At 31.6% G+C, this 25,949-nt stretch overlaps 1 protein-coding gene across 2 annotated transcripts; it reads left to right on the top strand.

The window, feature by feature from the left end:
- The first annotated feature begins 167 nt into the window (after window positions 1-167).
- Window positions 168-25,949, top strand: LOC111700715 (transcription factor MafA). 2 transcript variants are annotated; one of them, XM_023471725.1, is made up of 7 exons: window positions 168-401; window positions 18,133-18,226; window positions 19,047-19,436; window positions 19,709-19,736; window positions 20,607-20,731; window positions 22,393-22,512; window positions 23,035-25,949. In XM_023471725.1, the coding sequence occupies exons 2-7, from the start codon at window positions 18,140-18,142 to the stop codon at window positions 23,158-23,160; spliced, it is 876 nt and encodes a 291-aa protein (XP_023327493.1). In that variant the 5' UTR covers window positions 168-401; window positions 18,133-18,139; the 3' UTR covers window positions 23,161-25,949. The 2 variants fall into 2 exon arrangements, with proteins under 2 accessions (XP_023327493.1, XP_023327494.1); XM_023471726.1 differs by having other exon boundaries at window positions 169-401; window positions 20,607-20,728.

Here is a 25,949-nt window from a genome sequence, read left to right as displayed (position 1 = left end):
AATGTCCCATCCTTGAAAATATGGTTTGTCATCTTGCATTTTTGTGTCTACGCATACTCAGCTTCTCACGCAACCTCGTCTCCCCAACCCTGGCTCTACGCGGTCTCTGCAAAAATTTGCACTTTGCAATTCTCTGTTGAGTTGGATTGGAGTCCGGAGTTAGAGAGTCGGGATGTACCAGTGCACCGCTACTTGCAGTTCTATCTTTCCAGTCATTCTACAGACAGGGTGAAGAAAACTCATACATAGGACAACTAGTAGTGTAGAACATAGAACTTGTACTTAATCAGATAAAACACTTGGAGAAATGATCTTCTAAGTTTAATAATAAAGTCTCCACTATTGATATATCATTGAAATAGTTGAGCAGAATGGTTCTCAGCGCCGGGTACACAAGCAAGGTAAGATTACACAGCAAATTCTTTAACATTGACCCTTCTCGGCTCTGGGTACTATTACTAGACAAATATAAAATGTCAAGTAATGGTGACAGCTTTATTATGTATATATATATACATGCTTATATAATCTTGATTGTATGTTGAATGTATAGTTTAGAACTTTAGATAAAGTTGCAATGTCATTCTCCCAAACTTCCAGTTATAATTAAATTTTCTAAATATTAAATTAGGAAGACTTGTAAACTAGAGCAAAGAGTTCAAAGAATTGTCGAGAAAATAATTCATTAGACTAATAATACAATTTCTCTGATCTGTATTCCTTCAGATTTTTATTTTGCTGTATTAAATTCCAAAGTTTTGTCTTTATACTTTTAAACTTTTAGCAATTGGGCCATGCACAATGTACATTAGAATTTTATCCATATTTTTATCGAAAAAGTCAAAAGTTTGCCAGTATTTCGGCAAAAAAAAGTTATTGGAAAATAACTTTTCTGTTTATTTCTGAATTTTTGCATGGAAAGGGAAAAAGGGGGAGACAGAAGCAAGATAAGGTTATGCAACTTTTTTCTCCTTAAATCTAAAGCAGTGAACTATTTGCAGTATCATGTTTAGAATTTTTCTACTACTGCAGTTTGTTTTCCCAGTGTTGGGATAGGATAAGAAGGAAGGTTACTCGGCTTTATAGACCTGCACAAATTGCAGTTTAAGCCAACCTAGCAATAAAAATTAATTATTCCGAATATTTAAAGTTTAGGGCTTGGCAATGATATTTTATTTTAAATGCAGTTGCAGACTAGAACCCCCCGTCTTAAACCCCGTGCATTGCTTTATAAACACGAACATTTCACGTGTTTTTAATGTATTAAATCCACCAGATACATTTTAAACATCTATCAAGGCATAATGTCCGCCTGTTTCGATAATTTGTCCTTGTTTAAATATTCGTCGTTATTAAGAATACGAGGTTCAGAATACTAATATTTAGTATCTGTCACATATTTAATTAAGATAACTGTATTTTGGTCAAGTTTGCTTTTATTAAACTTTGTGATTTTTCTCTTCTTATAAAGATGAGCTCGATCGTTACAACACGTTCGTTTTTGCATCTTTTGGGATAATTTTTAGATCGTTACAACACGTTCGTTTTTGCCTCGTTTGGGATAATTTTTAGATCGTTACAACACGTTCGTTTTTGCATCGTTTGGGATAATTTTTAGATCGTTACAACATGTTCGTTTTTGCATCGTTTGGGATAATTTTTAGATCGTTACAACACGTTCGTTTTTGCATCGTTTGGGATAATTTTTAGATCGTTCTTTGCATATATCTTCTGTCAGGGAATAAATTTGACATTGTAAGAAAAAAATGTTTAGAATAAACAATTTAAAAAACTTTTGCTATTCTTACGCAATGCCAAATTTTGACCCTGAAAGTAAATATCGGTTAAACAACGAGAAATAACGAACCTGCTGAATACATACATGCCCTGAAATTGAGAACACAAAACAATGCTGATCGTTTATAAAATGGTTTCGAAAATTAGACAAATTTGTTGATAGTATTCACACTAGTTCGAACATCCGCCAAAACCGTGCATCCGCTCTAGTTAGAATATCCGCCAATACCATGCATTCGGCCCTGGTAAATATCCACCAATACGGTACATCCGCCCGTGATAAATTTCCGCCAATACCGTGTATCTTTCCTAGTTTAAATATCCTCCAATACTTTTATCTTTCCTAGTTTAAATATCCTCCAATACTTTTATCTTTCCTAGTTTAAATGTCCGCCAATACTTTTATCTTTCCTAGTTTAAATATCCGCCAATACTTTTATCTTTCCTAGTTTAAATATCCGCCAATACTTTTATCTTTCCTAGCTTAAATGTCCGCCAATACTTTTATCTTTCCTAGTTTAAATTTCCGTCAATATTTATCTTTCCTAGTTTAAATGTCCGTCAAAACTTGTATCTTTCTATAGTTTAAATATCCGCCCGTACGTTGATCTTTCCTGGCTTAAATGTCCGCCAATACTTTATCCGCCTGAATTTAGTTGTCAACCAATACGTTGTATCTGCCATATTTTAAAAATCCGCAAATAATTTGTATCCGCCCTGGTTTAAATATCCGCCCTGATTTAAATATATGTCTATTCTACATCCGTATTTAATTTCCTTTTTCAAGCTCTATACGTATACGGAATAAAAAATAAAGTAACCAAAAATATTTAAAAGAAATATTAAACACGATGTAGAGTGAATTTATTATTTTAGGGTTGTCTAATAACACATTAAGATACCAGTAATGGCAAAATTTAATTGTATTGTCATTTCAGCAGCTTTCTTGTACTACCAGAAAATTTCTTTTCCTACACTTTTTCTCCCCCCCCCCTCCCCCTTCTCAATTTACATTTCAGTCCGTAACTTTTAGACCTTTTTGTCTTTTTTACATGCAGTTCTCTTGCTGTTTTGTTCCTTGTTTTTATTCAATGGATTTGTAATGATCTTAGTAACAATGTTTTGTTGTATGATGATATCAAAATCTAAAATTATAATTTAGTTGAATAAAAATAGTTCTGTACTAAATAAGTCTTTGATACATAAACTGCGAGAAAAGTCCTAAAATTGTCGATGAACTAAAAGCACTTCGAAACAAAGAAAATTATGTTCAAAATTTCGAAATCCTATCGATAGTTTGATATTATTAACAAAATGTTAGAATTTTCTAACAGATCGAATTCCAGTCTTCATAATCAAAATTTATTTATACAAAAAGTTTTATAGCTTTACTATATCCAGAAATTCAGCATGAATTTTTATATTTCACGTTTTCTGTTCAAATCTATTTTTAATGGTGGTTAGCGCAGGGGCTTAATGCAACCTAACGTTTAACTTTTGACCCCATTCCGACCCTTTTAACATTGTTTATTTCTTTATGGATACATTTACACTTTCCATGGTTAGTACCATATAAGGCCTAACTTTTACGAACTGTCCTTTTTCTGTATACATTAGTTGTTGTTCCCCCAGCCTTTCTGGGGGTTAACATTTTATTTTTTTTCACAATTTAATCTAAAGATCACAAACTTGGAGAGAATTTTATCAGAATTAATTATAGAATTTTATTAGATTTTTTCTCATAATTCAAAGTTTATATTTTATTCTTTTACAGGCTAATATACATGTGTTCAGAGTTGAAAAAGTCAATATTTAAATTAAACTATTTCATACTTCTGTTTAAACGAAACAAAAACAAGTGCACTACAGTTAAATAAAGTTTCAAGTCATGCAAAGTATGACCTGTAAAAATGCATTCAGAAATCAAATTATTGACAAAACGGCGTTCCCATTTTCAAACTGCCCTCCCATCCGCTTATCTTCAAACTGACCTCCCATCCGCTTATCTTCAAACTGCCCTCCCATCCGCTTATCTTCAAACTGCCCTCCCATCCGCTTATCTTCAAACTGCCCTCCCATCTGCTTATCTTCAAACTGACCTCCTATCCACTTATCTTCAAACTGCCCTCCCATCCGCTTATCTTCAAACTGCCCTCTGATCTGCTTATCTTCAAACTGCCCTTCCATCCGCTTATTTTCAAACTGCCCTCTCATCCGCTTATCTTCAAAACTGCCCTCCCATCTGCTTATCTTCAAACTGCCCTCTCATCCGCTTATCTTCAAAACTGCCCTCCCATCCGCTTATCTTCCAACTGCCCTCCCAAGCGCCTATTTTCAATCTGCTTATCTTGAAACTCCCCTCCCATCTGCGTATCTTCAAACTTCCCTCCCATCCGCTTATTTTCAAACTGCCCTCCCATCTGCTTATCTTAAAACTGTTCTCTCATCCTCTTATTTTCATCACATCATCTCATTTTCAAATTGCCCTCCAACCCTCTTATTTCCAATTTGCCTTTCCTCCCTGTTATTTTTTAAATGCTATTCCTCCCATCCTCTTATTTTCAGCCCATCATCTTATTTTCAATTGCCATCCCATCCGCTTATTTTCAATTGCTCTCCCATCCACTTATCTTCAAACTGCCCTCCCATCTGTTTATTTTCAAAAAAACGTATTTTACAGTAACTTTACCTATTCAACATATATATATTGGCAACCACAGTAACATTTATATTTACTTTATATGTTTAGCATAGAATATATATAAAGTATAGCACCTGTTGACCGATATCTCAAATAGACAGGAATGATCTTGTAAACTTGAAATTTTAAATTCATGAATATGAAAAACATTTTTCACGGATTTTTCTGATGAACTTTAAAAACTACATTACTCAGGAATGCATCTGTTATCTTTAAAATAAAGTTTTTTTTTATGAAACGTAAAAACTGCATTATCAAAACACATATTTTTCTTTCAAATGTATTGTCATCTCTAAAACCTCTCTTTTAGTATCTGATAAATAATAGGGTTATACTCCAAAATTTAATAGAAAATAGTGTATACAATTTTTTGGTACACCCTGTTTACTATAATATATTGTAAAAGTTGTCACACCCTGTATACTAGAATATATTGTATAGTTGGTACACCCTGTATACTAGAAAATATTGTATAGTTGGCACACCCTGTATACTAGAATATATTGTATAGTTGGTACACCCTGTATACTAGAAAATATTGTATATCTGGTACACCCTGTATACTAGAAAATATTGTATAATTCGTACACCCCGTATAAATTTTGTTTAGTTGGTACACCCTGTATTCTATAATATATTTTATAGTTGGTACACCCTGTATACTGGAATATATTGTAAAGTTGGTACACCCTGTATACTAGAAAATACTATATTAATTATTGTTACACCCTGCAATATCTGAAACCAAAAAATTCTTTCTATTTTTATTATTTCACGTGTGAATACCTAAACAGATAATAATATAATTAACTTCTCATGTTTTTAAACATTCTTTCTTCAATTCTCATCGAAGACATAACAAAGAAAATTTATTCAAATTATCGATGATCATAGATTTTAATTCTGATCTAAGGAATCATAAAAATTGATTTCAGTAATCTTTAACACTGTAAAAAACGTCTGTTTGAAGCCTTGACAAAACTCTCATTTTGTTTTTGACACCCTGCATGTTTCTTGTCCCTTACATTTAAAAATATCACGAATTTGTTGTTTCTAACGGAGACAGTGTATGCAATTTTTCGTAGCCATGTTATTAGTGCACATATACAGCACATGCCGGCTATATTCATTATAGCATTTTGTTTATAAATATAAATAATACAGATCCCAACTTGCATATGCATAGCTGGAGACATACAATTTATGAATTTAGTCCAATAGAATGTAGAATTGATAAAAATATAGAAATTTAAGATTTTTTATAGAAAGTGTATTCAGACATATTTTTGAAATATGTTACATCATGTAATAAGATTTAATTAAATGTTGTTTTACATGTCTGGTCCTCAATCCTCTTAAAAAACGTGTATAGAGGAAAAGGAATTGAGTCTTTGCCACAAAGTCTGATTCTTTGCTATCCCACGGCATAGACATTAGATATTTCTAACTATAAATTCTGTTGGATAAAATAATTTCAGTTTGAAATATCAGAGGTTTACAACACCAAGTGTCGTAAGATATAGGGATTAGTATATTTGGGTTTGTGGCAAAGACTCAATTCCTTTGATAAATTCATCATGCAACAATACAGTGTACGTAAATCAATCAATCATTTTTTTGAGTTGAATTGAAAGTACATATGTTCATTTGACAAATAACCAAAAGTAGTAAAAACAAGTATATTTCTGTTGTTTATTATAATGTGCAAAAGTTAAGTCAATAAGAATGCAAATAAAAATGATTTGATTTAGTTTGTTTAAATAATGAAAAGTTGTTTTGATTGCTGTTTGTTTAATTTATTAATGGAGTGCGGTTTAACACAAACCACGGAGAGAATCGAATTTAATCCAAATCTGCGAATCTATTAAATCTTTATAAAAAGAAAGGTTTTCGTTTATTTAGCTCTGATATAACATTCTCGTCATTGTTAAAGAGATCGTAGACCTAATTTCAAGTAATCCTTCCATTTTCCACTGTCTGATACACAATTTTACCTTTTAAACATTTATGTGATCATTGATGGTGGAGATTTCCTTATTTTTCTAATTGAAAATTATACACCATGGGAAACTTAAGTTTATGGTTTACACTCCATGCCACTGTAAAAGTTTCTTAGCACTCGTTTTTTGGCTAGAAAATAAGGTTATCCCAGCCATCAATAATCAGACAAGGTTAATTGGAACAGTAGGGAAAAAAAACTTTCAACTTTGCAGATAAAGGTCACTTGAAGTTACGTCTACAGTCCCTTACTAAAAACACAGAAATGGAAGATTAGTCTACTGCACAGTCTACTAAGAAGGTTTAGCTAATTAACGATATATTTTTTATAGCAAACGAAATAATCAAACCCCCCGGAACCCCCTCACACATAGTTTCTAATGGGTTAGATAGATATTTATAAATATGAATTTGCATTTCTTAAAAGTTGAATACGGTAGCAAATTAAGTTTTGCATGTTTTAGTTAATGGAGTTTGGAGAATTAAGAAGAATTAAACAACATTTTAGATTATTAATAAAGTATTAATGTTCAATGTACGTAATTTGGAAAATTGTCATTTCCATTGAGAGGAAAATGGAATTGCCGTAAAATGATGAAAATAATTGTTATTTTAAAAGTCCATAATTAAAGTTCGTTAATTCTTAACAAAGAATTTTTTTTTCATTATTCTTGAATTGTGATAGTTATTTCTAAGAGTTTTATTAGATTCGATTAAAATTTTATGAGGTTTTATTAAATTGAAAAAAGAGCAAAACTTTCACTGTAAGTCTAAATGGCATTATCTATACAATTGTAATGAAAATCGGAAAGCCTAATTCTATCAAAGTTATTGATATGTCGATTAGTCTCCGGTCTAACTAGTATTTCAAACACAACGCAAGAATTTCTTCCAAGAGTGCATGAAATCATTTTTAATTTTGAACTTGATTTATTTTTTGATGAGTTGTGCTGATTTATCAAATGTTTATCTTGTAATCTGGAGTATTTTAAAATCACTGATAACAATCCCTAGCTTTATATTTCAAAACAATTTAAAAGTACTTTATGAGGGTTTGAAGGGTAGTTTTACGGATAGTATTACATAGTAGTACACAAAAATATATACATCTATAGAATTCTTGTCCAGTTTGTCTTGCCCTTTTCTGTTATCGGGTACAATTGAAACATTATGTACGATCCCTTAAAAGTTTCCATTTTACTGAAAAAACCTGGCATTATCTGAGTATAATCAGCTGGACCGGGAAATTGTAGAGAAACGTTGCAAAATGGTTGAAAAAAACAGGTTTCGATTTCATTTTCTCATTTGCATAATTTGATTCAATGCAGCAATTATTTTCACATGTAATCGGTATGCTTGGTTTTGACCCATTTTTTAAAAAAATTCCGTTTTCTATATTTTTTTCCTTTAAATCCGAGAAATATATTTAAACATTAAAATTGATATTGAAAGGACGTTTTTATCGTCATGATGCATTTTTAATTTTAGAAGTTTTCTTAAATTTAAAGGGAATTTAATTAAAATGCATTAATAATTATATGCAAAGCATGGCTTAGAGGCCTTAAACTTGGTGACTGATAGGCACTAAGGATTTAATGTAAAGTACACCGGAACTAAGGATTTAATGTAAAGTACACCGGAACATGATAAATTCGTAAGATTAAATTAAAGGGTAAAGTAAAAAAAAAATTTAAATGCAACCTTTTTGAAATTTTGATGATTTTGTTTTCTGTGATTCCAGAAAGGATATAATTTTTTTTTTTTAGTTGTTTTCTCTTTCATTCCTTCCTTTTGTAACTGTGTAGTATGCAGAGGTGCTTAAATGGCAACCCAACAGCAAACCCCGGTGAACCCCCCCCCCCCCCCGTTGTTGTTTTCCAACTATAGTTTAATGCTTTGTACTTGGAAAAGAAATTAAGTCCTTTTAACAATATCTGATTTTGTAATCCTTATATCTTTGCAACTCAATGTTGTAGACCTTAGACTTTTCATGGCTTAATCTTTGAGACAAGCATATGCTACTGGCAGGATCAACCAGATATCTTTCCATTCACGAAGCGGAGGGAGGCTGGCTTCTCACGGCACATCCTCCCACCCTTCCAAACTCGACATCTTCACGTGTGTTTCTAAGTTTGACATATCAAAGGTGTAAACCTTTTGTTTCATGTAACAAATGTATAGGGAATATACAATTTGAGTTTGTGGCAGAGACTTATTTTCTTTGGTTTATTTGTAATGCATAAGGTTATGTTATCACTCTTAGGTTGTTATCTTTATAAAGGATAACTGTGAAATTGATTGTTTAATACGCATGGCATACAAATGATTTAATTTGCATTCACAGAAGTACACAATCTATTTGGATCCATTGTTTCTTTTGAAAAATACAACAATAGCCCAATTTTTGGAATGAGGGACACAAGAAAACTTACTGCTGAAAGAAGTCACAATAATCACAGCGGTAAATTTTACCAAAAAAAACCATATCGGGGATTTTACGAAAACTTTGGTGATAGTAATTTTAAGATCCGTTGCAGTAGCTGCTCCTCTTTTTGATAGTTACGAACCACCCCGAACTAACCAGAGTGACAAGCATTTGGTTTCTTTTATTTGAAATAAAACGTGTTTTGGAATATAATTCAACACTCTTTAAACTTACGGATTTGTTTATTTTATACTTTTTCATTCAAAACGTATATGCCAACAAAAAAGTATTTTAGAAATAAGGTTAGAAAATTATGTATAAGGGGTTAAATTGTGATCGAAAGTCGCAGCTTTCTGAAATATTGACAGAACCGTTAAATCCACGTGGAGCATTTGAGGGATGGGGGGGGGTAAGTGAGTAAAAGTTCATTGAACACTCCCCTTTAGTGTGACTTGTATCAAGTAAACAGACTTACTAATTTGTTAATAAAACAAAAGGTCAGCCTTTTGGATTCTCAGACATGTTTTCTGTAGAATTGCAGGGGGGGGGGGATAAAAACCTCCTGTGCATTCTTGTGACTTCTTCTAGCTTTTGTTTGTTTACCTATATTCTTGGAGCCTGATTAAAATATTGCCCGCGGTCTGAAACATATATTTACCTTAAATAAAGCAAAGAATGGATTTCCTCGTTAAAAAGCCGGTCTTTCAAATTAACAGTTGGAAGAGAGGGGGGGGGGCGATATATACTTGAAAAGGGAAGTAGCGTGGTGATAAATTACTGAAAATGTACATAGGTTGCAAAAAAGAGGGTTAACTACACGGGCGGAAAAGAGTAGCAGATTATTGTCATCTGTGTTCTTCCCTTTTCCAAATGAAATGTCGCGTACGAAGTTGTAGTTTGCAATTTCAAAGCACTTTATTTTAGAAATATTTTAGTTGCAAATTGCAAAGTCCTAAGCAAAGGAATTGAGTCTTTACCACAAACTTAATCCTTATATCTTTGCAGTCTGATGATGTAAATCTTCGACATTTCAAACTTAGACTTTTTAATATAACAGAGTTTATTGTTTATTGTTTGAAATATTACAGGTCTACGACTTCGGGTTTAAAAGATATAGGGATTAAAACATTTGAGTTTGTGGAAAAAAACTTATTTCCTTTATAATTAAAAGAAAAAAGAAACAGGTAACAATTTCACTGTTTAATGGTTTTCACAGTAGTACATCATTTGAGATTCACTTTGAAAGATGTTTATAAGACAGGATTGGAAGAACAAACTTATTGTAAAGTTAGCAAGGAAAATAGGTAGCATGAGCCCTCTATTTGTACTTTATTTTCCTAGAAAATAATTTCTCATTGATTTGGGGAAAAAAACATTTTCTGTGTTTGATTATCAAATCTATTTTGGAGCAACAATCGACAGTTTTGCGACATCGGGAAAAAATGGCAATTTACGAGTCTGGTTCTGCTATCGCAAAAGAATTTGAAATCAAAGTATTTAATCGAAAAAGACATTGTTCCTTCAATAGCATCACAACATTTTCTTTATACTAAATAAATGGCAGCGTAAAAATTCTTTATATTCAGGCAGACCGACAATTTAGCCGAGATCACAGAGGTGCAGTGTGCAAAAATAAAAATATTTGATTTTATTTGTTTTTCTGTTGAGTGTTTGCCCGGGCTGCTGGGAGAGGAACTGTTACCATTAATTAACTGTTGAGAAGAAGTGCAGAACTAGAAATAAGATTCAGACTCTCCCGTATTTTAAACTTTTTACCCGCCATCCAACTATCAGATTTCCTACTGCCTGCCTTAACCTTAGATTTACATTTGTTTGAAATAAAATGGCTGCCGGCCTGCACACTCATCTCAGTGCAATCTGGAAATGATAAAATTCAGCAGAATTCGAAATACTTCTCCTGCAAAAAGAAATATATAAGAATATACATTTAAATGTTTCCAAGCAATCTGACAGATAATTCAAACAAAGGAGACCATTTTTCAGATTTATGAATGATTGTCAACTCAAATGTTTTTGGAATAAGGAGAACAACTAAAAGCAAATCTTACAACTCAAAGATGTGTCTCCGTAAAAAATTGTGTTTCTTGAAAATTGAATATTAGAATATGATAAATCAGAAAAATCTGGATAACTAAATTTCAAATGAAAGTTTTAGTTTTTTAACACGAATAAAAAAAAGGTTTTAGTTTTGGAAATGTTTAGATAGATAACTTAATAACAACATGACTTTTCGGCCTTTAATTTTGTTATTTTATGTTAGATGTTACTTTTGGTATTTTCTGTTAGATGTTTATTTTGTTATTTTCTGTTAGATGTTTATTTTGTTATTTTCTGCTAGATGTTAATTTTGTTATTTTCTGTTAGATGCTAGTTTTGTTATTTTCTGTTAGATGTTTATTTTGTTATTTTCTGTTAGATGTTAATTTTGTTATTTTCTGATAGATGTTAATTTTGTTATTTTCTGTTAGATGTTAATTTTGTTATTTTGTTATTTTCCGATAGATATTCATTTTGTTATTTTTTGATAGATGTTAATTTTGTTATTTTCTGTTAGATGTTAATTTTGTTATTTTCTGATAGATGTTAATTTTTAAATGACTTTTCGGTGTCTGTTGTTTTTTTTTTTTATTGCAAACGTGTAATAGTCAAATTTTATTGAATGTTGAAACTATAAAATTTTAGAGGTGATTTGCTAATATTAGTAAAGGTTAAACCGCTGCATTAATTATTTAATTTAAACTAAATCTCTTTCCTGAAACTTAAGATCATTAAAAGTAATAAGTTGATGAACTGCTTTCCTTAGCCCAAAAAAGTTGGGATAACCCCCCCCCCCCCTCCTCCCTACCCACCTCACCCCAGCCTAGATTGAGTTTTGCAAGCTAATAGCTTAGCACTTAAGTCCATCCAATTTTAAAAATCGTAAAAATAAAAAAATATATCTGAAATCTGAATTAGAAAAAAACGGTGAAATTTTGTTTTCCAAAATTTTCTTTAAATCATGGGCTCAAGGTTAAATAAGATGAGAAAGACTTGAAAAAGGATTAAATCTGTATGAATGCACTAGCTTGCTACTACTTAAACTTGTTTTAAAACTTTTTATTTTACAAATTGTTTTGTCATGACAAAATTTATGGGCCGATGCAGTTTACTCGGATTCCGCAGTCTTTTATCATAAGATTTTCCAGATATTATAGTTTTCAATTTATTTTGTTTGAATCAGCCTTTTTATGTCTGTTGGACGGATGGAGATGAATTGCAAATATTTTGCAATAACTTTCGGCCAATTTTGCAATGTATTATAAAACGCGTAATGCAAATAAAATGAAAGATTGTTGGTAAAGTACAGTAATGGATATGGTCGTACAATAAGTACGGAATTTGGTCGGTACAGTACGGAATATGGTCGGTACAGTAAACCATGTGTAATCCATAAAAATAACCTTTTTTATGTTTAAAGTTACAACATATGTGATACAGTTTTTATTAAATTTTAATTTATAGTTTAGAAAAATAATTACAATCGTCAAATTGTATTGAAATCAGTTCTACAAATTGAAATTATAATAACCTGGTCTCTGCTTGGTAATTAACACAAAATTGTATTTAGAATATAATTGCTCATTAATGTAGACATTCGACATAATTTTTCAATGCAAGGCCAATTTCTACACTATTAGAACAATTCCATAATGTTTTTTTCGTTATATCAAATAATCAAAGGATTTTTGTGAATTTATGAACAGAGTGAATATTTCACAAATTTTTATATACCTAACGTTCTCTTCGCTTTTTTTGAACAAAAAGTTCGTATCGGGCTTTCGATAATTTCGAGAATACAATGCTTTTTTATCAGTGTATATTCTGAACAATTGTAATTTTATGTTAAATGTTGTAATACCCTCTTTATACCTTTTATGCAATCTATACAATTAAGGTCAACCATATATTATGTATTTAAATCAAATTAAATTATATTTCATAAACCCATTTTTTGTTGTTGATTGAAAAACAGTGTATTATTTAATGATATAGCATACAGCAGGGGTAACTATAGCCCCTATTTAATGATATAGCATACAGCAGGGGTAACTATAGCCCCTATTTAATGATATGGCATACAGCAGGGGTAACTATAGCCCCTATTTAATGATATAGCATACAGCAGGGGTAACTATAGCCCCTATTTTTTCAAAATAATGAAGACTTTGTATTAAAGTATTTTTCCTTTAAAGCATTTGCATAAAAAATAAAGATATAAATACAAGATAAAAATGTGCTTTTTATTTTTTCTCCGAAACGTTTCAACATTTTGTTTTTCGGAAAAGACAGATATTTTAAAGCATACTATTTATGTTTTTTTTTAAAAATTATGGAAAAAGTGAATTAAAAATTTAAAATAAAAACCAAAATGTTAAAATTTTGTATGGTAAAATTAAAACAAATTTGTCTTTATCTTTGTTAACTATCGGGGATAGTTAATTTTTCCGGATTTTTAAAATTCTGAACAATTGATCCCATTAGAAAGCTCATTTTTTTAATTAAATGAAATATACAGATAAATATATCTATACAGACGCAATTCTTTAGTAAACCTGTATAAAGTATTCTAAAGAGTACTTCTACAACATCACAATTCTTTTCTGAAATTGCAGCTATAAATTACCCCAATTGTTGAAATATCTCGAGATTGCATTAAACCCTAAAAACTTTATATCCGACTATTAACTCAAGCAATGCAGTTAAATGCATTTTAATGCAGGTAAAATAGAAATTCATCCTCTAATTTGGGACAGCTTGTTGCGAATTCTCCGGTGGTTCGAGCAATATTTCAAATAAACCGTGTCAGAGCTTGCAAAATATCCAACATCTAGGCTTTTTCTTCCTTCGATCCAGTCAAACAAATACGATTAACTTTCAAACAAATCAATTAAAATAGTTTTGTACTTCTGGAGGCGTTATAAGTACTTTTTTTCCTTAAAGGGACTGTAAAGGAAAAATTAAATGGGGGTACAGGCTGAATGCTATTCACTTTAGCTCTTGATCGCGATCCATGAAAGTACTATCTGGTGTTCCTGTCTCGAAAAAATAATATAAGACTGTGTCAAAGGAATTGAGTCTTTTTCACAAATTCTGATTTTCTAATTCCTATATCTCTGCAACCCAATGTCATAGACCTTAGATATTTCAAACTATGAGTTCTGTTGCATCAAATTATCTTAGTTTGAAATATCAAAAGTCTACAATATCAGGTTCCATATATATAGGGATTAGAAAATTTGAGTTTGTGGCAAAGACTCAATTCCTTTATACGAAAATTCATATATATGCAGCAGAACTACCACCAATGAGAGTGCAGTATACTGGTCACGTGTCTCTGTCTGTATAACGTGATCAGTATACTGCACTCTCATTGGCGAAAGTTCTGTTGACGTAATACGTAAAATTATATCTATTAAAAATAAAAATTATAAATAATAATTGTTTAAGTTTCTCTGGGATATATTTGTTTTCCGATTGGTTGCGTATTTGCTGAATATGATCTGTTTAAACCTACTTTTTTGATACAAAATTGTTTATATATGAATTTTCGTATAAATTTGACACAGTTTTATATCAATTTCTTTAGACAGGAACATCAGATATAACTTTCATGGGTCGCGATTAGCTTTTAGCCTATACCTCCTTTCATTTTTCCTTGACAGTCCCTTTAACACCTCCAGTTTTAGGTGTCTATCTAATGGAGCAAAAATTGAATGAGTTTTTTTTACTTGTACACGCCAGTTCATATCAAAGAGCAAGCTATACAATAAACATACAGACTATATAAGGCAAAACATGACATACTTAGAGATTATCTCATTGCAGTTTAACTTTTACCTTTTATTTAATAGTTTCATGCTCTGATTCTTATACGTTATAAAGGCAAGTTTTATATACATAAAAGGGATTAAAATATAAAACGTTCATAAAAATATTATTCAAAATATGATGAAAACAGTGTTTACAGGTTTCATAATAGCTTCTCACATCAGATAGAATTACGCCTCTTAATCTCAAAATAAGAAGAGTAAAAATATTGCAATGAGATTTTCAAAAAAAAACCTTTTGTTAGGAAAATGTTACCAAAATGTACTCACAGTTTTGAAATTGTCAAATGCGATGATAAGTAAAATTTTAAGATTTTAGAAGCAAAAAAAATACCTTTTACATAAAAAATAAGGGTATTCAGTAACTTCTAAGAAAATGCCAAAATTTTCCCGATAATGCATTATTTTATAATAACCTTAAAGAAAAAAAATATTTTCAAATCAAAAGTTAATTTTCTGCTATTTCAAATTTAGATAATAGATTTAGTTAAACAATTAGTTGATTCTTTTTTTTCAATTTGTTTATCTTATTTGAAGCATGATTTATCTGTTTATCTATCCATCTGACACTCACACCTAAAATTTTTTTTTTAAATGTTTGAATCCTATTCCTGTAATAAACATGTTTACTTCGTCAAAAACCTTAAACAGTTTTATTTCTATGTGAACAAAATATATTTTATTTTGCAACCTTCTCTCCCTACTTCCCAAATTCTCCCCCCCCCCCCCCTCTCTACTTCACTACTCCCATCCCTCTCTACTTCACTACTCCCCCCACCCCACTCCTCCTCCCCTTCTTCCCGCGAATGCATTCCTTAAGCTCTTTTAAGATATGCATCCTACTTATTTTCTGTTTGTAATGCTGTATTTTTCCCTCGCTTTTCAATCAGCTGTTATTTTTATAAAAAGTGTAAAAAGAGAAAATTTTAACCCTATCCTGATTGGGCTATTTTCGTCTAATATAGATTGGGGGGGGGTGTCCCCCCCATAATTTTTCCCTTAGAATTGATATTTGTACTACATACATATGGGATACATGTCCCTAGTGGACCCCCCCCCCCAGTCGTGATAGCTAGGGTTAAAAGACAATTCTTTAAAAGGTAAAAGTTTCTTCCTTTTGATTTAGAAGGGTTTAATTGCCATTAGCTTGGCGTGCAATTGCTTTATTTGCTCAAATATCGGTGCTAAAATAGTGTTCATACTGGGATTTTACTTCGCCTCAGTTAAAGGGACTGAAAGCGTGATTTTAAGTGACTCTCTATGTAAAGATGGATATGTCCGATTCACATTGGTACCCTTACAAGCTTTGTCTGATCAAGTATGAATTATATATCAATGTTTTCACATGTCTCTTTAAATATCCTTTTTTAAGTAGCAACTTTCTCACATAGATCTCATGGATCATAACCTAGATTAGTACCTGCATTTTTGATCTAGAGGAGGAGCATTATCATATCAGGGATACAGTGAGAGGATGCAGTAATCCTGTTCAGGGTCCATCCGTCAGAGGTATCGGAGTGAAGGAAAACAACTAAGATGTAGCTGCAGTAGATCTGGTTTACGTAGAGGTAGGGGCTACTCTGGGAGATCGACAGAGGTAGCAGAGAACTCCAACCAAGTGTCCGGAGATAGAGGGCCAACTCAACTTTAATTTGTGTCGGAGTCTTGACAAGAGGATTCTAATTTTAAAAAAAAAATATATTGGAAGGACGAGGATTTTGAGGTGGTTCGGGCGAGAAAATGAGGAGAATGTGGCTCGGATTAGAAAGTGTTGTGGCTGGCCTTCCTCCCCTTTTAAACCTAGAAAAACATCAATATCTCACATGTTATTGATCAGACCAATGTTTCAAGGGTACCGGTGTGAATCGGGCATTGTCATCTTTCTGTGGAGGGTTAAATTACGCTTACAGTCCCTTTAAACATACCTTCTTCATCATCTTTATTCTTTATTGAGATTAAAAACATTTATTTCTTCTCTTTTAATACATTGCAATACATAGTTATACGAACTATTGATATCAGACCGACTTTAACGTTACGAAACAGGCCCCCCCCCCCCCTGTAGTTTTTTGTAGCACTCTCATTTTTGACACTATCACCGTGAAATTTTGTGACTTTTAATGGATAGTAATTTAAAGGATCTTTTGTTAACATTTTTTTAATTCATAGGGTAGGGTAAAGGGCGGAAAAAAAGTTCGGTCTGTGAAAAAATCTAAAATAGCATTTAGAAACATGCGTCACACTTTGAGATTTGTTTAAAACCCCAAAAAAATATTTTTCATTTTTTTAACCCTTTTTTAGGCATTTTTTTCAACCCTCCCTAGCGCCCAAACTATTAAAGTTATCGGTCAATTTTTTTTATTACAAGCAAGCCTTGAAAAATTGGGCTATGAACATGCATTTCAACCCTATACCATATTCCCTAAGGGCTTTTTCTAGGGGGGGACGCCAAACGCCCCCCCCCAGGCTATACATAGATTCAGACCCCCCAGCCATTATAGGGTTAAAGGGCGCTAATGATTTTTAAAAATTTGTTTTAAAACTTGATATATTTTTTATCTACAGAATATAAATCTTTGTTTTTAAATTCGATAACTCATTTGGGTACAGTTGAGGAATATTTATATTTATCTAGCACCGTGGATGTTGCTTATTATCATGCAAAACCTTGACAAATAAAAATTACAGCAGACAGACAGACAGATATTGAAAAAGTCGCTAATTTAAAGCGACAGATCTCGGATTTATAATTTAAAAGTTTTAAAACTTCTTTGTTTTTGGTTTTTAAATTAAAATTTTATGATTGCTTATAATTATCTTGATATAACAGGTGTAGTTCATATACATTGTCGGTTAACTTATTATTACTAGTATTATTAATATTGTTATTTTTAACTTTTTATCTTTATAAGTCAATGTAAGTAATGCAAGTATAAGCTATTTGTAATAAAAATACGGTTCTCCGAATTTACTGGAAAAGAAAGACGACTTTTTAGGTATACAGTTGTAGGCGATTATATCAATACAATGAAGACGACTTTCGATTTCAATTTTTATTCATATCAAGCTGTTAAACAGCATGAATACACATATACAGAGAAGTCAAGAGAAGTTGTCAATTAAAAAATCTACCCTTTGATTACTTGTAAGTTTGTAATTCGAAAAAGACTTGCTAACAATCCAATCTTAAATAAAAAAACGTCTTTATTTTATCGATTCAATCCACTGTATTTAAACAACTGTTTGTTATTAAAACACTAATTTTCTGCCGTCTTCTTTTTTTGTAGTTTGGGATGACCACTGTATTTATTTAAATTGTTTAGGTTTGAGATGATGAGTCCAGCACAACAGTGTGGTAGTGGGCCAGGAGGGTTTCCATTCTTTAGTCCACATATATCCAACCCATACCATGACCAGGTACAACTACTGTGCAATTTAAAGGATCATAGCTGAAAATTTCAGAATGAGATATCCTTAATCCCGATTACTTAATCTGACACATTTTTGATTTTCTTCTTAATCCTCTCTTTTTATGAATTTTATGAATTTATTGGAAAACAAATTTTATCACATTTGATGACTAAAGTCCTTTTGATATGACACTATCAACACCAGAAATGCGCTAAAAATAATAACCGGTTTTTTCAACAATTAAAGAGCGCATTAAACTTGACAAGCTTATTGGTTGAATTTTTAAATTCTTTCTTGGATATCGAAAGCGTATTAACAAAATCTCGGGTTTAGTAAAACCAGTAGTTTAAGAATTAATCTCGATATCCTTCCTTCTAAAGTTTTCAGTTCAGAGCTGGGAACTTTTGAATGGTGGATATCGGGATTAATGCTTGATCCTCACTTTTTCTTAATCTCGAGATTGATTATTGCTTGTTCTCCTCTTGTTATTAATCTCCAGATTAATTAACCGATCGGGATTAAGGAGAACCCATTCTAAATTTTCAGCTCAGGAATAACAAATGCAGTTTAAAACATATTTTCCTTTACATAAGAACCAACAATTTCTAGAATAGGAAGACGACGTTTAGACTCAATTTATTACTTTAAATAGTCCAATGGATATGAGACACATTTTACTTAATAAGTTAATTTCTAAGCTTCTGGTATAAAACTATTTGCTTTACAACAACAACATCAAATGCACTTTACAATTACTTTAATATTGTCTTCCTATTCCACAGTTTTCTGGTTCTCACTGTAAAAATTATTTTATGATTTGTTTCAGTACACACATCCTTTGTTCCGATCCAACCTTAACCAGGGTTATCACGGACATAGTCCCAGTCCACCCAGTGATATCAGCTCTAGTCCGGACAATATCAGAGGCGGATACAGTTCTCGTCCCTGGACTACCGGATACTCGTCCTACCCGCCCCACCAGGATACCAGACTCAACTCAGCTCCTGAGAATACCAGACCTGAACATTATAATAATGGTATTCCTAGGATACAGGCACACTCTAACCCTCCCAGATCCTTTCATATCCCGGAGACGGTTACCTCCGGTATGGGCGGAGGAATGATCTCAGGGTTGAGTGGAGGGGGCGGAGGAGGTATGGGGGATGGAAGCGGGATGGGGGTAGGCTGGCATCAACAACAAATATCTAACATGCAGGTAAAGCTATAGACTTGGGTAGGGGTAAAAAGGGGTTGAGGTCAATAAGTGAAACCTAAAATTAAATAAGATTTGATGAGTGATTTTTGACAAAGTTTTTAAATTATATATATTATCTATTCGACTAATAAAACTGGTTATTGTTTTGTCTAAATATATGAAAAAAACACCGAAACACTGTTGTATAATCATCCCTATCTTTTTTTGTACTCTAATTAAACTTTAGAAATTCATATATTTGATTGATGATTATTAATTGCGCTGTTTTTCAGGATTCTTTCATGCATTTATCTAACCATGGTAAGTGGATATTACAAATTAGAAAAACTAGTTTCATCTTATGTTTTTGAATGTTTCGTCTAGAAAAGCAAAACTAAAAGTTGTCGGTTTCGATTAAATTATTTTGGAGAAAATAAAGGAATTGAGTCTTTGCTACAAACTCAAATTTTCTAGTCCCTATTTCTTTGCAACCTGATGGTGTGAACCTTTGATATTTAAAAATTAGATTATTTAATCCAACAGAGTTTTTAGTAAAAACATATCTATGGTCTACTACATTGTGTTTCAAATAAATAGGGATTAGAAAATAAGAGTTTGTGGCAAAGACTTTGGAGAAAAAAAAATGATTAAATAAATTGAAATTTTTCGAATCTAAATCTGTTCACTCTTCTTACGTAGGATTTTGAATTATACAAATTTTAAGATATCTAAGATTACACCATTAGGTTGCAAAGATATAGGAATTGAAGTTTGATGGAAATTATCAGTTTCTTCGTTTTTGACCTTCTCGGAACGGTTTTAGTTAAAATAGCCATAAAGATATAACGTGTTCTCAAAACTTTTCTTGGTAGTCCAATTCAATGTGTGTAATTTAAATATATACTAAAGGTACGGAGGAAAAGGTTTTCGCAAATTTAACTACGATATTGTACGACCGCCAAGAATCTGGTTAAATGCTATAAGAACAAAATTTGGTAAAAAGCCCCGGGATTCCTTTCTTCCACACATTTTTTTACAATCTCTGTTTTTGTTTTGATAAATCTAGCCTCCTCAGGTCCTTTTACGTCACATTAAAATGTAGATTTAACTCTTGCTTAACCCCCTCAACTACACACTACACACTCTAGTTTCAACATACCCTTTAAAAATACCTGAACACTTACTTGTTAGGCCACTATTCTAACCCTGGTGGACAGCCCGGGGATATAAACGTGAAGATCCTGGAGCAGTTGAACATGACAACAGCAGAGTTGATCATGATGCCGACCAGGCACCTGAACAAGACTCTTAAGGTGGTGAGAACTTTTTCTTATCCAAAAAAAATAATTATTTTGATAAACCTGCATTTTGGTGGCAAAGGAAATCATCTTTAAAGGGAGAGTTCGCGAAAAATGAAAGGAGGTATAGGCTTAATGCGATAAAAAAGCGCTTTTGATCGCTACTAATCTTATTTCTATCTGTTGCGTCTGCAAGGAGAAAATTGTTAAAGACGCCTCATACCGAAGAACGTGGTATCCATACAAATTGAGAAAATTGCACCATACGACTTAGACCGTAAAAAATCAATTTAATTTCAAACAAATCATTTAGATATTACAACCTACAGTCATCGATTATCTTTCGCCACATTTGTATATAGTTTATATTTTAGAATATTTTTTAATATTCTATTTTTTTATAAAACGTTTTCAATGGATTTCGAAAATTGTGAGTGGTGTGCGGCATTCTTAGATAGTTGCGCAAGCGACAAGAGAAATAAACAAATTAATTAAAAAATATTTTAAAATATAAACTATATACAAATGTGTCGAAAGATAGTCGATGACTATAGGTTGTAATATCTGAATGATTTGTTTGAAATTAAATTGATTTTTTTACGGTCTAAGTCGTAGTTGCAATTTTCTGAATTTGTATGGAAACTACGTTCTTCGGTATGAGACGTCTTTAACAATTTTCTCCTTACAGACGCAACAGATAGAAATAAGATTAGTAGCGATCAAAAGCGCTTTTTTATCGCACTAAATCTATACCACCTTTCATTTTTCGCGAACACTCCCTTTAAAGGCAGATAAAAAGTCACCACAATACTTTAAATATAATTTTTCTTAAACCATGTTAGTATTTTTAATATTAAACATTTTTCTGGGTATTGTTTAAAACTCGGTTAAAACTTGATCTACTGGTGGCCATGAATATTAGAAATCATTTTGATGAATTCGAGAAATAGTAGATTTCGATCAAGGAAATATTGTTGGTGTTCAGTCTTACGGGACTGGAAGTAAGATAGGTTGTATCTCTAAATCTATCTGAAGTATGATTTTTATGCTTAGAAATTCAAATTTAATTAGTCATGAAAGCATAGATAAGATTAGCTATGTAAATAATTAATGCAAGGATTTGCAATAAAATTTTATCGTGCTTTCTGATTATTCAATTTAAGATTTCAAACAGATTTGCTTTAGACCTCATTATTCGTAGATAAAGATGACATTTTTAATTCAAAATCTCGTACAAACAAATGGGTAAAAACTGTTCGAAATTTATCCAGCTAATTTTACTCAAATTTGAGACTTAATTATATCGTTATAAACCTTCTGTATTTCAGTTTTACAATTATATAAATTGTCTTTGATAAATTAAAGAAAAGAATGAAAATATAATTTTTAAGATTTGATATACAATATTGTATGCATAATGTATGTAAAGCCCCTTATTAGATTTCTTTGGATTCTTTTTTATTTACAGAACCTTTATGTTTTTGTCAGATTTGAAAAAACGATTCTCAACATTAGGGTTAGCTGTATAGTATAGCACTTATAAGTGCGAAGCCGGATGTTTATGTCTTGCATTTTTGGGGTCTGTGGAGCACAGTTTTAGTCAAGGTCTCTGTACAGATATGAAATTCAGTTACCTCTTTTTTTAGCGAACAGTCCCTTAGAATAAATATGTTTATCAGGCTAAGGGTTTGACTCGAGAACAAATAAAACTGATGAAAACTACGAGAAGAACAATGAAGAATAGAGGGTATGCTGCTTCGTGTCGGGTCAAACGGGAAACTCAAATTACAGAACTCAAGGTATAAAAAGAATTTTTTTTCATTGTTTGCTAAATTTGTCTAGCCCTAGATTTAATATACTGGTTGCGTATTTGAATTGACTTCGTGTTATGCATTCAATTATGAAAACAAAAATAACTAAAAACAAATTTCATAATTTTAACTGATATCACAAAAAAGTATGATTGAAAATATTGAAAATCCATTAATGATATTCACGGCCAGCGATTAGAAAATTATTTTTACCTTTCAATTTTGCACTGTTATTATCAGTTAACAAAATTCAATTTAGTTCCGAAAAAGTTGGATGTAAAAAAAACTGATAAAGAATTATTCCATGTAAGATAAAAATAACACTTTTAGGGGGTTTCATTATGACAATTATGGCAATTAATGTAATTGCCAAAGATTCTTTTTAAGTTAAAGAAATCATTGTTGTAATTAAAAAAAACTCCCCAATGAAATGGATGCAGAAATTAAATGAATTTTCCAAAAAAAAATTTAATTGGCAAAGAATCTAATTTGAGTGGGATTATTGTTTAGAAGGAACTGACTGAAGTTGATGTAACTACTGAAGAAGTTCAGAAGGAAGTAGATAGTCTAGCACGAGAATGCTCAGTTCTAGCAACCAGTCTAGATTCTCTACAGAAGTTAACCAGACCACAATAGTTCAAACTTATTGGAAATTATTTACATTATTAAATTCACTCTGAATGTTGTACAGCCAGATTTATATCGAATCTCAAATTATTCAAATTGTAAAGAAATGAAGAGATAGTTCTCAAGATATGAGTGGGGGTACATGTTTTGAGTTTAAATCTAGAGAGATTTTTATACTTCTGGCTATTTTGCTTGATCTTGCCACGTTTATTTATTAAATTGTTCTGCTCATTCTAAATTTCAGCCCTGATCTGAACACATGTCATATGGTTGATCTTAGTTTATTAATCTGTTAAATTAAATCTTATAAAATGGTGAAAAGTTACTAAATCTATACCAGGTATTGGAGTGTATAAACAATTTGTTTACAAAAAAATGTAGTGCCATTCTATAACTTCCCCCCTAATTCCTAACCTTCTACAAGTTGTTTGCGATATTAAAGCCGCCAAGAAAGAAGAAACAGTAAACTGCCATTTTGTTGTACACTGCAGCAGTACAATGTACAGTTAAATATGGGTTGGAATCACTGTACTTTGATACAAAGAGGTGCTTTGTAAATCCAAGCTGTACACAGGGTAAACAAGATTTAGTTACCTTAAATTTAGGACCTATTTTATTTATCTAATTGCCGTAATCATCAGGTTGCAAAGATATAGGGATAACACAAGTAATCAATTCCTTTGTAATAATAACGAACCTTCAATTTGTTCTTGTCATGTCATTCAATTTTTAAAAAGACAACGCTCCAATATCAGCAAAATTTTTGATTGCAAATATATTCTTTTAACACATATATTTAAATCAAACGAAACGACTTGAACAGATTTTATTGGAAGAAAGGAAATAATTAATGTTGCATTAATATGCATACGGATTACGTGGAACTAATAAAAAGTTATACTGGGTATTTTATAATCAAGCTTGTACAGTTCTCCCTTCAAAGTCCAAATTGAAAAAATAAAGCATAAATCAACGTTAGTTTTCTGTTTTCACACTGTATTAAATGTTCAAATTAAAGATATAGATGTGTTTACGCATGCTTGCTATTTGTGCTACAATGATCTTTATAAACATTGGGAGAAACTCAAATAAAGACCGTCCATTAAAACCCCTACCACCCTTTTCAGCTAGTGTTTTTTTGCCTTTAAATTTTGTTATATACTGGTTTAACTAGTTAACAATTTCACTGCTTTTCATGAATATTGCTTTAAAACAAAAATAGTTTAAAAAGTTTGATTTCTCCGACAATGAAATATTTCTCACTGCTTTAGCCAATTTACCACGGCTGAATGCTTTGTAACCGCTTTATGTACCATGTACGTTAATTGTGTCCTTAGTGGTGTACATGAATTTGTGAATAATGGTGTACATTAGGTGCACTTCTTGGTGTATATGATATTGTACATATTGATATATGTACATTTACTCGTACATGATCTTTACACTAATATGTACATACCTTTATACATGATATTATACATGATGATGTTTAATCACTTGTACATGATTGTGTACATGACATGGTAAATTATACTGTTCATGAAAGTGTACATTATGAAGTGCATGATAATGTAATTAATGCTGTACATAATTGCGTACACGTTTGTGTGCACTGTGCATGATGTTGCGCATTAACTGTTTTCATATTCCTGCATACATATATGTTGCTACCAAACACTTGCGTTTAAATTTTATTGTAAAATGATCGGCTGTGATAATGTCAATTAAAATTGCTTGTACACTGTGAACTGACAAACATGTAATTCTTAGATCAAAGTTTCCATGTACTTCACTGCATCTCTGTTTTCACTTGTACAACACGTGACTGGAACCCCTTCTTTAATAAAATTAAATTGTACAACAATGCTTTTCATATTTGATCAAAATACTCTTTAGTTAAAGTATAGATCCTTACTTTTCAACACAATTTGATATTGATCTACTAAACTTAATACTAGATTCATACAAAATGTATTAAAAAGATTTGCCCTGAACATGTTTGCCACCCAGTATCATAGAAATAAAAGATGAGACAAGAGATATCATAATTGTGCTAGTTCCAAAAATGGTGTGCGTAAAAGTTACACTTTTTATATTTTACAAAATAAATTGAGTTTTTGCCGCAAACTCAAAACTTCTAATCTAATAGTTTATCTTTGCAGCCCAGCGCCGAAGACCTTAAATATTCCAAACAATGAATTATGTAAGATCAACTAATTTAAGTTTGAAATATCAAAGGTTTTAACCATCAGGTTGAAAAGAAATTGTGAATCGAATATTTAAGTTTGTGGAAAAAACGCAATTTCATTATCTCTGAGTTAATCATGCACAACAATTTGCGTGCATAGTACAATCTATAGATCTCTTCTCCTATCTGTCAAATATTTATCCTGCGTAAACTTTACTCTGAGACAGGAACTTTTGATTGAACAGATAGAGCTAAGTCGCTTCTCTCCTAAGGAGATTTAATCGTCTTAAACCTCCCCTTTATGATAAAATTATAGGACTGTACAAAATGAGAAGTCCGAAAAAAATCTTTACCCTTAAAATACAGGATTTGAATTTGCATTAATCTAACAGGATAAACTTTAAAATTTAAAAGTTTCCGTTGAGGATATCGAGTTCCATCTCAACCAAAAACTCCCTGATCGTATCACCTAAACAATCTCTAAAACTGGTTTTATCTTATTTACATTTTGCTCGCAATGTGTTTCTATTTTTAATTAATCACAGGTTTGGAAGGGCCAATTGTACGTTCATTAATAGATGTATTGAAATAAATTTTTGATTATATTTAA

Source organism: Eurytemora carolleeae, unplaced genomic scaffold (assembly GCF_000591075.1).
Source record: "Eurytemora carolleeae unplaced genomic scaffold, Eaff_2.0 scaffold427, whole genome shotgun sequence".
NCBI classification, from domain to species: Eukaryota; Metazoa; Arthropoda; class Copepoda; order Calanoida; family Temoridae; genus Eurytemora; species Eurytemora carolleeae.
Note: the sequence above shows the minus strand (reverse complement) of the source record. Positions and strands in the feature narration are given on the sequence as shown.

Coding starts and splice junctions, on each gene's coding strand:
- LOC111700715 (XM_023471725.1), top strand. CDS start 18,140: ATGATGAGTCCAGCACAACAGTGTGGTAGTGGGCCAGGAGGGTTTCCA. Junction 20,732..22,392: donor TGAACAAGACTCTTAAGGTG/GTGAGAACTTTT, acceptor TATGTTTATCAG/GCTAAGGGTTTGACTCGAGA. Junction 22,513..23,034: donor CTCAAATTACAGAACTCAAG/GTATAAAAAGAA, acceptor ATTATTGTTTAG/AAGGAACTGACTGAAGTTGA.